General features: G+C 62.9%; 1 protein-coding gene across 1 annotated transcript in view; it reads right to left on the bottom strand.

Annotated features, from left to right (window-relative positions):
* LOC136306033 (retinal guanylyl cyclase 1-like) overlaps positions 1–11,888 on the bottom strand; it is a 26,189-nt gene extending 14,301 nt beyond the window's left edge. Inside the window, exons 1-9 of the mRNA XM_066209381.1 lie at positions 8,969–11,888; positions 7,117–7,418; positions 5,419–5,773; positions 4,331–4,415; positions 4,110–4,206; positions 3,457–3,591; positions 2,646–2,711; positions 1,688–1,768; positions 812–988 (exon numbers count right to left, since the gene is read on the bottom strand). Of these exons, the coding sequence (XP_066065478.1) occupies positions 812–988; positions 1,688–1,768; positions 2,646–2,711; positions 3,457–3,591; positions 4,110–4,206; positions 4,331–4,415; positions 5,419–5,773; positions 7,117–7,418; positions 8,969–11,888 (4,218 nt within the window). The remainder of the gene's footprint in view (positions 1–811; positions 989–1,687; positions 1,769–2,645; positions 2,712–3,456; positions 3,592–4,109; positions 4,207–4,330; positions 4,416–5,418; positions 5,774–7,116; positions 7,419–8,968) is intronic.
* Between the last annotated feature and the right edge of the window lie 466 nt (positions 11,889–12,354).

Consider the following 12,354-nt stretch of genomic DNA (forward strand, 5'->3'; position numbering starts at 1 on the left):
CCATTGCCATGGTCAGCCATGCCATGGTCAACCATTATGGTCGACCATCACTGTGGTCAGCAAAGCCATGGTCAACAATCAGCACCATGGTCAGCAATGCCATGGTCACCAACGCCATGACCACTGACCACCACCATGGCCACCAACCATGGCTACCGCCATGACCACGACCACGCCATGGCCACCAGATCCCCAATGGCCACTCCCATGGCCACCACCAACTCCATGGCCACCCCATGGCCTCCACCATCACCATGACCACCCCAATGGCCACCCCACGGCCACCTCATGGCCACCAAGGCCACCCCATGGCCTCCACCATCACCACGACCACCCCGTGGCCACCAGACCACCAAGGCCACCCCATGGCCACCACTGTCACCATGACCACCCCAATGACCACCCCACGGCCACCACCACCCCAGTGACCACTCCATGGCCATGACAACCCCAATGACCACTCCTTGGCCACCAGACCTCCAGGGCCACCCCATGGCCACCACCACCTCCATGACCACACCCATGACCACACCCATGGCCACCAGACCTCCAGGGCCACCCCATGGCCACCACCACCTCCATGACCACACCCATGACCACACCCATGGCCACCAGACCTCCAGGGCCACCCCATGGCCACCACCACCTACATGACCACCTCCATGACCACACCCATGACCACACCCATGACCACCAGACCTCCAGGGCCACCCCATGGCCACCACCACCTCCATGACCACACCCATGACCACACCCATGACCACACCCACGGCCACCCCCACGGCCACCAAGGCCACCCGCGGGTGTCCACCTTGATGAGGTCGATGAGGAGCGAGGACTTGAACATCCAGTCGAGCTTCATGTCCTCGTTGCGCAGCAGGTCCTCGAGGCTGCCGCGCGAGCAGTGCTCCGACACGATGGCGAAGATGCCGCAGTCGTGGAAGAAGCCCAGGAACAGGTTCACGTTCTCGTGGCGCAGGTCCCGCAGCTGCCGGGGACACCGGGGGGGACACCGCGGGGGACACGGGGACACCGAGGGGAGGTGGGGACACCGGGGGACATGGAGGGGACATGGGGACACGGAGGTGACATGGGGACACCGCAGGGGACAAGGAGACACGGAGGGGACACGGGGACACCGGGAGACATCACGGGGGACATGGGGACACCGAGGGGAGGTGGGGAGACCGGGGGACACCGCGGGGGACACGGGGACACCGGGGGGGACATGGGGACACCAGGGGGACACGGAGGGGACGTGGGGACACCGGGGGGGACATGGGGACACCAGGAGGACACAGGGACATGGGGACACAGAGGGGAACGTGGGGACACCAGGGATACCGGGGGACACCAGGGGGACATGGGGATATGGACAGGACATGGGGACACCGGGGGGACATGGGGATATGGAGGGGACACGGAAAGACCAGGGGACACAGGACATGGGGGACACGGGGGGACATGGGGACACAGAGGGGACACGGGAACATGTGGGGTGGGGACAGGTGGGACAAAGCATGACCCAACAATGTCCCATGGCCCAGTGACGTCCCCATAACCCAACGATGTCCCCTGACCCCTGGATGCCCTCTGACCCCTGGATGTCCCCTGACCCCTGGACATCCCCTGACCCCTGGATGTCCCCTGACCCCTGGATGCCCCCGGCCCCGCGGTGTCCCCTCACCTTGCAGAAGGTCAGCTTGGTGGCCGGTTTCAGCTCCGTGTGTTGGTCCCCCGGGAACTTCTTCAGCCACACCCAGTCACCCTGTGGGGGAGGGGCACGGGGGAGGGGGGGGGTGAGGCCTCCTCACACCTGGGGACACCTGGGGACACTTGGGGACACTTGGGAAGACACAGGGGACACCTGGGGACACTCGGGGGACACCTGGGAACACCTGGGGACACTCAGGGGACACACAGGGGACACACAGGGGACACCTGGGAACACCTGGGGACACTCAGGGGACACTCAGGGGACACCTGGGAACACCTGGGGACACTCAGGGGACACTCGGGGACACCTGGGAACACCTGGGGACACACAGGGGACACACAGGGACACCTGGGGACACTCAGGGATACCTGGGGACACACAGCGGACACCTGGGGACACTCAGGGGACACACAGGGGACACCTGGGGACACACAGGGGACACTCAGGGACACCTGGGGACACTCAGGGGACACACAGGGGACACCTGGGAACACCTGGGGACACTCAGGGGACGCTTGGGAACACCTGGGGACACTCAGGGGACACACAGGGGACACCTGGGGACACTCAGGGGACACACAGGGGACACCTGGGGACACTCAGGGGACGCTTGGGAACACCTGGGGACACTCAGGGGACACACAGGGACACCTGGGGACACACAGGGGACACTCAGGGACACCTGGGGACACTCAGGGGACACACAGGGGACACCTGGGAACACCTGGGGACACTCAGGGGACACACAGGGGACACGCAGCAGCCACAGCGACCCCTCCCCCCCCTCACCCCACCCAACCGGAAGCCACCTCAGACCCCACCCAAATTTTTTCCCGGGGGGCGGGAAGGGGCGGGAGGGGGCGGGAGGGGGCGGGGCGAGGCGGAGGGCGGGCTTGGGGCCAATCGGGGCTTTGGTTGGCGGACTTACCTGCACGGAGGCGACAAGGCCCTGCTGGTTAAACAAGAGCAGCAGGAGGGGGAGGTTGCTGCTGCCCTTCGCGTTATCCTGCGGGAAAGCAGCTGTCAATCAGCGCCCGGGAGGCGGGGCCTGGCTGTCAATCATTGCCGGGGGGGGCGGGGGCCTGACTGTCAATCATTGCCCGGTGGGGGCGGGCGGATGTCAATCGTCAGCTGAGGGTGGGGCTGAGAGCAGCTGTCAATCATCGCCCAGGGGCGGGGCCATGAGCCTGTGGGCTCATGTCAATCATCAGTCGGGGCGGGGATCAGCTGTCAATCATTGCCCGAGGGGGCGGAGATAATCTGTCAATCATGGCCCGGGGGTGGGGCCATGAGCAGCTGTCAATCATCTCCAAGGGGCAGAGATCAGCTGTCAATCATTGCCCCGGGGGGCGGAGATCAGCTGTCAATCATTGCCCCGGGGGGCGGAGATCAGCTGCCAATCATTGCTCGGGGGCGGAGATCACCTGTCAATCATCACCCTGGGGCAGAGATCAGCTGTCAATCATTGCCCCGGGGGGCAGAGATCCGCTGTCAATCATTGCCCCGGGGGGGGGGGGGGAGATCAGCTGTCAATCATTGCCCCGGGTGGGAAGATCAGCTGTCAATCATCACCCAGGGGCGGGGCCCAGCTGTCAATCATCAGACGAGGTCCCCAAGTTGGGGACAGCGGGGTCCCTCCGGAGGTGGCCTCGCCTTGTCGCCCCCGCAGGTGGGGAGGGGGGAGGGGGAGGGCAGGGGGGAGGGGCGGCCGGGGAGGGTGGGGAAGGGGCGGGGCAGGCGGGGGGAGGGGCGTGGGGGCGGGGTCTCACCTCGGCCACGGCCACGTTGGTGGTGTCGGGCCCGGGGGTGGCGCTGCGCACGCTCTTGTTGTCACCCCCGCTCTGTCCTGCCAGGCTGGCGTGGCTGCTGTCCACCTGCGGGGACAGCGGGGACACCGCGGGGTCACCCGTGGGGTCACCCGTGGGGTCACTCGTGGGGTCACTCGTGGGGTCACCCACGGGGTCACCCATGGGGGTCACTTGCGGTGTCACTTGTGGGGACACATCATCCATGGGGACAACATGGTGACACCCACAGGGACACCAGGGTGTCACTCATGGGGACACGTCACCCACTGGGACACGTCACCCACTAGGGGATGTCACCACAGGGTCACACCAGCCTTGGGGACATCAGGGTGTCACCCACTGGGGACACGTCGCCATGGGGTCCCACCAGCCCATGGGGACCTTCTCCTGGCCCTGGTGACACACCAAGCCATGGGGACACATCACCCATGGGGTCCCACCAGCCCATGGGGACATGTCACCCTCTGGGGACACTCCAGCCCATGATGTCCCCCTGATATCCCCGCTGACGCTTCCCCATTTTTCCTCCCCGCTGTCCCCAATCCCCCCGGTGTCCCCCGGTGTCCCCGGTGTCCCCGTGTCACCTGTTTGCTGCTCTGGGTGTTGATGAAGGTCAGGTCCTCCATGGTCAGGATGATTTTGTTGGGGCCCTTCATGAGCTGAGCCTGCAGGATGCGGCGCCTGCGGGGACAGACGGGTGACATCGGGGACATCGGGGACACTGGGGACATCGGGGACATCGGGGACACTGGGGACATCGGGGACACTGGGGACACGGGCCACCAGGGCCACCAGGGCCACTCACCTGATGTGACAGGCCAGGGCGGCGCCGGCCGCGATCAGGGCGGCGATGAGGAGGAACATGAAGAAGACGAAGCCGGCGTCCATCCCTGAGGAGAGACCAGGAGTGACCAGGAGTGACCACGGGAGTGACCACGGGAGTGACCAGGGGGTTGTGGTCACCCGGAGGAATCGATGTCACCCAGTGAACCCAGTGGGCACTGGAGGTCACCCATGGGTGGACATGGACAGAGCCAGGAGAGGATGGATGGACGTGGTGGCCACAGGTGGGTGGATGGACAGATGGACATGGTGGACATGGATGGGTGGACGGAGGGACAGGTGGACATGGTGGACATGGGTGGACGGTTGGGTGGAGACATGGACGTGGTGGACATGGGTGATGGACCACAGCTGGTCCAGAGCCATGGTGCCACCATGACCACAGAGGTGACACCATGACTGTGAAGGTGACACCACACCCAACCCACAACCTCCCACCACAGCCATTCCACAACCATGGTGACACCATGACCATGAGGGGACCATGGCTGGTCCAGAACCTTGGCTGCCACCACCACCACGGCCATTCCAGCACCATGGGTGCCACCACGACCCTGGAGGTGACACCACACCTGACCCAGAACCATGGGTGTCACCACCACCATGGAGGTGACACCACACCCAACCCACAACCTCCCACCACCACCACCACAGCCATTCCAGCACCACGGGTGTCACCATGACCCTGGAGGTGACACCGCAACCTCCCACCACCACCACGGCCATTCCAGAACCGTGGTGGCACCATGACCATGGTGGGGACCTCAAGTGGTCCAGCACTGTGGGTGTCACCATGGTGGCACCACAACTGACCCAGAACCTTGGCTGCCACCACCACCACGGCCATTCCAGGACCATGGTGCCAGCACGACCATGGAGGTGACACCACAACCTCCCACCACCACCACCACGGCCATTCCAGCACCATGGGTGCCACCACGACCCTGGAGGTGACACCACACCTGACCCAGAACAATTGGTGCCACCACGACCCTGGAGGTGACCCCACAACCTCCCACCACCACCACCCCTCCCACCGTGGGCGCTCACCGCCGTTGCAGATGGCGCCGGAGTCGAACCAGCAGCCGGCGTCGGTGGCCGGGCTGGCGCTGTGGGGCCAGTGCGGGCTGTGGCTGCGGTAGCTGAGGCCGCGCGTGCCGGGCTCCAGCCCGTAGACCGCCCACAGGTGGTGGCCTTTGCCGTCCGTGTCCAGCACCACGTAGGGCACCGAGACTTCGCCGTCCTGGTCCACGGTGAAGGTCTGGCAGAAGCCCTCGAGGCGGAAGTCGCGGGCGTGGTCGGCCACGCTGGTGCCCATCACCCAGCGGCCGCTGCGGCGTGTGGCCTCCACCGCCGTGGCCAGGAAGTAGATGGAGTTGTAGATGGTGGAGAAGAGCGGGTGGACCTGGTTGGACAAGGTGGGACGCCACAAGGTGGGTGGGCTGGCGCGGGCAGGGGACGCTCGGAGGGGGAGGGCGATGGGTGTGGTTGGGTTGGGTTGGGCGTGGTCATTTCAGGTTGGCCGTGGTCAACTGAGATGGCCGTGGTCGACCAAGATGGCCATGGTTGTCTCCCATTGGTCATGGTCAACCAAGATGGCCATGGTCGTCTCCCATTGGCCATGGTCAACCAAGATGGCTGTGGTCATCTCTCATTGGCCATGGTTATCTCCCATCGGCCATGGTCACCTCTCATTGGTTGCGGTCAACCAAGATGTTTGTGGTCATCTCTCATTGGCCATGGTCAACACAAGATGGCCACAGTCAACTCCCATTGGCTGTGGTCAAGGCAAGATGGCCGTGGTCATCTCCCATTGGCCATGGTCATCTCCCACTGTCCATGGTCATCTCCCATCGGCCATGGTCATCTCCCATTGGCCAGGGTCAATTGAAGATGGCCATGGTCATCTCCCATTGGCCATGGTCAACACAAGATGGCCGTGGTCATCTCCCATCGGCCATGGTCATCTCCCATTGGCCATGGTCATCTCCCATTGGCCGTGGTCATCTCCCCTTGGCCGTGGTCATCTCCCCTTGGCCGTGGTCATCTCTCATTGGTCATGGTCATCTCCCATTGGCCGTGGTCATCTCTCATTGGCCAGGGTCATCTCCCATTGGCCGTGGTCATCTCCCCTTGGCCATGGTCATCTCCCATTGGCCGTGGTCATCTCTCATTGGCCATGGTCATCTCCCATTGGCCATGGTCATCTCCCATTGGCCGTGGTCATCTCTCATTGGCCATGGTCATCTCCCATTGGCCGTGGTCATCTCCCATTGGCCATAGTCATCTCCCCTTGGCCATGGTCATCTCCATCCTAAGTTGGTGATGGGCATCCATGCCCATCTCTACCCAATCTTCCAGAGATGCCCCCCAGCACCCCAGAGATGCCCCAAACCCCTGGAGATGCCCCAAATCCCCTGAAGATACCCCACAACCCCCTCGAGATGCCCTCAAACCTTCCCAAGATACCCCCTAACCTCTTGAGATGTCCCCGACCCTCTTGAGATGTCCTCAAACCCTCTCAAGATACTCCCAAACCCCCTCGAGATGCCCTCAACCCTTCTCGAGATGCCCTCAACCCTCTTGAGAAGCCCTCAAACCCCCTCGAGATGCCCTCAAGCCCTCTCAAGTTACCCCCAAACCCCCTCGAGACACCCCCAAACCCCTCCAGACCCTCCTCAAACCCCTCAAGATCTCCTCAACCCCTCCAGACCCTCCCCAAACCCCCCTGGAGACGCCCGTCCCCACCTCTGCGGGGTCGAGGTTGGCGGGGACCTCGTAGGCCTTCTTGGCCTCCTCGAGGGCCTCGTGGAAGGAGGCGTCGGGCGAGTCGATGGTGATGGTGAGCACGGCGTCGTAGGCCAGGCGCAGCTTGGTGTTGTTGGCCAGCACCGGGTAGGGCACGCGGCGGTAGGGCAGCGCGAAGGTCAGCGCGTCGTAGGGGACGAAGACGAAGGTGCCGTCGGTCATGCCCAGGTCCTCGGCCTTCTCCAGGAGGACCTTCTGCTCCCGGCCGCCCAGGAGCACCGAGTGCATGCACATCACCACCACTGCGGGGGACACGGGGACATTGGGGGGGGAGGCGTGGGGACATTGGGGGGGTGGCACCGGGAGGTGTCACCCGCGCCCAGAGTGCTGGCCGCGGTGTGGTGCAGCTGGGCTTCATCTGGTCTGTTCTGTCTTCATCCGTTCTTTGTCCATCCAGCTGTCCATCCATGCTTTCCTTTGTCCATCCATCATCCATCCACCCATCCATCTGTCCGTCCATCCATCCATCCATCCATCATCCATCATCCATCATCCGTCCATCATCCATCATCTGTCCATCCATCATTCATCATCCATCCATCCATCATCCATCCATCCATCATCCATCCATCCATCATCCATCCATCCATCCATTCCTTTGTCCATCTGTCCATCCATCATCCATCATCCATCATCCATCATCCATCCATCTGTCTGTCCATCCATTCCTTTGTCTGTCCATCCATCCATCATCCTTCATCCATCATCCATCCCTCCATCCATCCGTCCATTCCTGTGTCCATCCATCCATGCATCCATCCATGTCCACTGTCTTCATCCATGCCAGCTGTCCATCTGTGTCCATATTCATCCATCCTTCATCCATTTCTCCATCCATCCATCCATCCATCCATCCATCCATCCATCCCTCAAATCCCCTCATCCATCCTCCATCGCTTCCTCCTTCATCTCCATCCCTCCCTCCTTCCATGTCCATCTCTCCATCTCCATCTCTCCATCCCATCCCCATCATCTCTATCCCTATCTCCATCTCCATTTCAATCCCATCTCCATCATCTCCATCCCCATCTCCATCCCCATCTCCATTCCATCTCCATCCTCATCCTCCATCTTTCCATCTCCATCCCATCTCCATCTCCATCATCTCCATCTCCATCTCCACCATCTCCATCTCCATCCCCACCGTCTTCATCTCCATCCCATCCCCATCTCCATCCTCATCCTCCATCTTTCCATCTTTCCATCCTTCCATCTCCATCCGTCTTCCATCTCCACCATCTCCATCTCCATCTCCATCATCCCCATCTCCATCCCATCCCCATCTCCATCCCATCTCCATCCCATCTCCATCTCCATCATCTCCATCTCCATCTCCACCATCTCCATCCCATCCCCATCTCCATCCCGTCTCCATCCCATCTCCATCTCCATCATCTCCATCTCCATCTCCATCCCATCCCCATCTCCATCTCCACCATCTCCATCCCATCCTCATCTCCATCATCTCCATCTCCACCATCTCCATCTCCACCATCTCCATCTCCATCTCCATCCCATCTCCATCTCCATCTCCATCCCATCCCCATCTCCACCATCTCCATCTCCATCTCCATCTCCATCCCATCCACATCTCCATCCCATCTCCATCTCCACCATCTCCCTCCCATCTCCATCTCCACCATCCCCATCTCCATCATCTCCATCCCCACTGTCTCCATCTCCATCCCTCCTCCACCGCCATCATCTCCATCTCCATCTCCACCATCCCCATCTCCCTCCCATCCCCATCTCCACCATCTCCATCCCCACCATCTCCCTCTCATCCCCTCACCTCTCACTCCATCCGCCCTCTGCACCCTCCTCAGCGCCGCCTCCGCCTCCTCCTCGTCCTCTCCGGCCGCGGTGACCACGGTGACCGGCAACCCCCTGGCCCTCAGCTCCCTGGCCAGCTCCTGCCCGGTGTCCACCCAAAGGTCCTGCGGCGCCGCCACCACGGCCACGTGCGCCCAGCGGAAATACCGCAGCACGGCGTGCAGCACCGCGGCCGGCTCCGGCAGCGGCCGGACCAGAGTGACCGCTCCGGCCCCTCCGCAAGCCCAGGACACCAGGGGTTTGTTCCACGCCGCGGCCAAGAGTCCGGCGGCTCCGCAGGCCGCGGGGTTGAGCGGGCCCACGATGGCGCTGGCGTAACGCTCGGCGCTGACCACTCCGGCCACGGCCTGCGGCGTGGAGCAGGCCTCGGCCAGCACCACCGCGTCCCACCAGTAGCCGGCGGTCAGCGCCGGGTCGCGGTTGAGCCGCGCCACCGCCAGGCGCGAGGCCACGTCCGGCAGGGCCCGCGCCAGCACCGGGTCGCAGCTCCAGGGGCCGAGCACGCCCACCTTGAAGGTGGCGGCCAGGGAGGGTTGGGGACAGGGGACGAGGAGGAGGAGGAGGAGGAGGAGGAAGGGCACGGGGGACAGCGGGGAAGGCCACCGGGGGTGGTGGGACAGCAGCAGCAGCAGGAGGGGAGGGGGCGTGAGGCGGGAGGCGGAGAAGTGGCGGGGGGTGTCACCGTGGGGGGAGGTGGCACCATGGGAGGTGTCACCGTCTTTGGTGTCACCATTGTGGGTGGTGGCACCATGGTGGGAGGTGTCACCATCTTTGGTGTCACCATTGTGGGTGGTGGCAACATGGTGGGAGGTGGCACCATGGGAGGTGTCACCATCTTTGGAGATGTCACCATTGTGGGACGTGTCACCATCATTGGAGGTGTCACCATTGTGGGTGGTGTCCCCATTGTGGGTGGTGGCACCATGGTGGGAGGTGGCACCATCATTGGTGTCACCATTGTGGGACGTGTCACCATTGTGGGAGGTGTCACCGTGGTGGGAGGTGGCACCATGGTGGGTGATGTCACCATCATTGGAGGTGTCACCATGGTGGGTGGTGGCACCGTGGTGGGAGGTGGCACCATGGGAGGTGTCACCATCTTTGGAGATGTCACCATTGTGGGAGGTGTCACCATGGTGGGTGGTGTCACCATAGTGGGAGGTGGCACCGTGGTGGGAGGTGGCACCATTGTGGGTGGTGTCACCTTTGTGGGTGGAGGCACCATGGGAGGTGTCACCATCTTTGGAGATGTCACCATTGTGGGACGTGTCACCATTGTGGGGGGTGTCACCATAGTGGGTGGCGTCACCGTGGTGGGAGGTGTCACCACCATTGGAGGTGCCAAAGCCACAGGAGATGTCACCACGGTGGGAGGTGTCACCATTGTGGGAGGTGGCAAAGACGTGGGAGGTGCCACCATCATTGGAGGTGTCACCGTGGTGGGAGGGGCCAAAGCCATGGGTGATGTCACCATGGTGGGAGGTGCCAAAGTCATGGGATGTCATCATGTCACCATGGTGGGAGGTGCCAAAGACATGGGATGTCATCATGTCACCATGGTGGGAGGGGCCAAAGCCATGGGTGATGTCACCATGGTGGGAGATCCCAAAGCTGCGGGCGGTGTCCAAGCCATGAGAGATGTCACCGTGGGAGGTGCCACCATGGGCGGTGTCACTGCCATGGGAGATGTCCCCGTTGTAGATGTCACCACGGGAGATGCCACCGCTGCAGGTGGTGCCACCATGGGAGATGTCCCTCCTGGAAAAGCCACCATCATCACGGGAGATGTCACCGTTGGAGATGCCACCGTGGGAAACGCCGTTCCGGGAGATGTCACCGCCATGGGAGATGTCCATGTGGGAGATGCCACCACTGAAGGTGTCACTGTCGGAGATGTCACCGCCACGGGAGGCGCCATCACGGGACGTCACGACGCGACAGGTGCCACCACCGTGGAAAATGTCGTTGTGGCTGACGTCACCCCGGGAGATGCCACCGCGGGACGTGTCACTTTTGGAGATGCCGCCGTGGGAGGTGGTGGCACAAGAGGTGCCACCAACACGGGAGTCGTCGCCGTGGGAAATGTCGCCATGAGAGATGTCACCGCCAGCGGAGATGCCACCGTTGGAGATGTCACCGTGGGAGTTGTCACTCTTCTGGGAGACGCCGCCGTGGCGGAAGCCACCAGAGAAAGTGTCACCGTGAGGGAGGTCACCGTGGGAGATGCCACCGCTGGAGACGCCGTGGGAGGAGATGCCACCGTGGGAGGTGCCACCACCGTGGGCAATGTCACTGCGGGAGGTGCCACCGCCGTGGGAGATGCCACCGCTGTTGGAGATGTCACCGTGGGAAACGTCACCACGGGAGATGATGCCACCACTGTTGGAGATGTCACTGTTGCAGGTGGCACCGTGGGAGACGATGCCGCGGGAGGTGCCACCACCGTGGGAAATGTCACTGTAGGAGGTGCCACCAGTCTTGGGGACGTCACTGTGGGGAATGTCACCACGGGAGATGATGCCACCACCGTGGGAAATGTCCCCGCCGTTGGAGATGTCCCTGTGGGAGATGCCACCGCTCCTGGAGATGTCACCGTGGCAAACGTCACCACGGGAGATGGTGCCACCACCGTGGGAATTGTCACCGCTGCCGGAGATGCCGCCGTGGGAGATGCCACCACCGTTGGACATGTCACCGCGGGAGACGATGCCATGGGAGATGCCACCACCACCGTGGGAAATGTCCTCGCAGGACGCCCCGGTGTCCCCACAGGAGGTCCCGGTGCCACCACAGGAGGTCCCGGTGCCACCAGAGGAGGTCCCGGTGCCACCATAGGCGCTGTCCCCGCTGTCCCCAGCGCTGTCCCCGCGGGGCCGCATGTCCAGGCTGTCCTGGGGCGTCCCTCAGGCCCGAGGGTGGCCGGAGGTGTCCGGAGATGTCACCATGGTCACCGTGGGGGTCACCTGGAGGACACGCGGCGGTCAGTGGTCACTCAGTGGTCACTGGCGGTCAGTGGTCACTCGGTGGTCGGTGGGGGGTCAGTGGTCACCCAGTGGTCACTCAGTGGGCACTGGGGGGGTCAGTGGTCAGTGGTCACTCATTGGTCACTCAGTGGTCAGTGGGGGGTCAGTGGTCACTCAGTGGTCACTCATTGGTCACTGGGGGTCAGTGGTCACTCAGTGGTCACTCCGTGGTCACTCAGTGGTCAGTGGTCACTCAGTGGTCAGTGGTCACTCAGTGGTCTCTCAGTGGTCACTGGGGGTCAGTGGTCACTCAGTGGTCACTGGGGGTCAGTGGTCACTCAGTGGTCACTCCGTGGTCACTCAGTGGTCAGTGGTCACTCAG

This window comes from Chamaea fasciata, unplaced genomic scaffold, assembly GCF_029207755.1.
Source record: "Chamaea fasciata isolate MVZ Bird 193981 ecotype frontalis unplaced genomic scaffold, bChaFas1.0.hap1 SCAF_914, whole genome shotgun sequence".
Taxonomy (NCBI): Eukaryota; Metazoa; Chordata; class Aves; order Passeriformes; family Sylviidae; genus Chamaea; species Chamaea fasciata.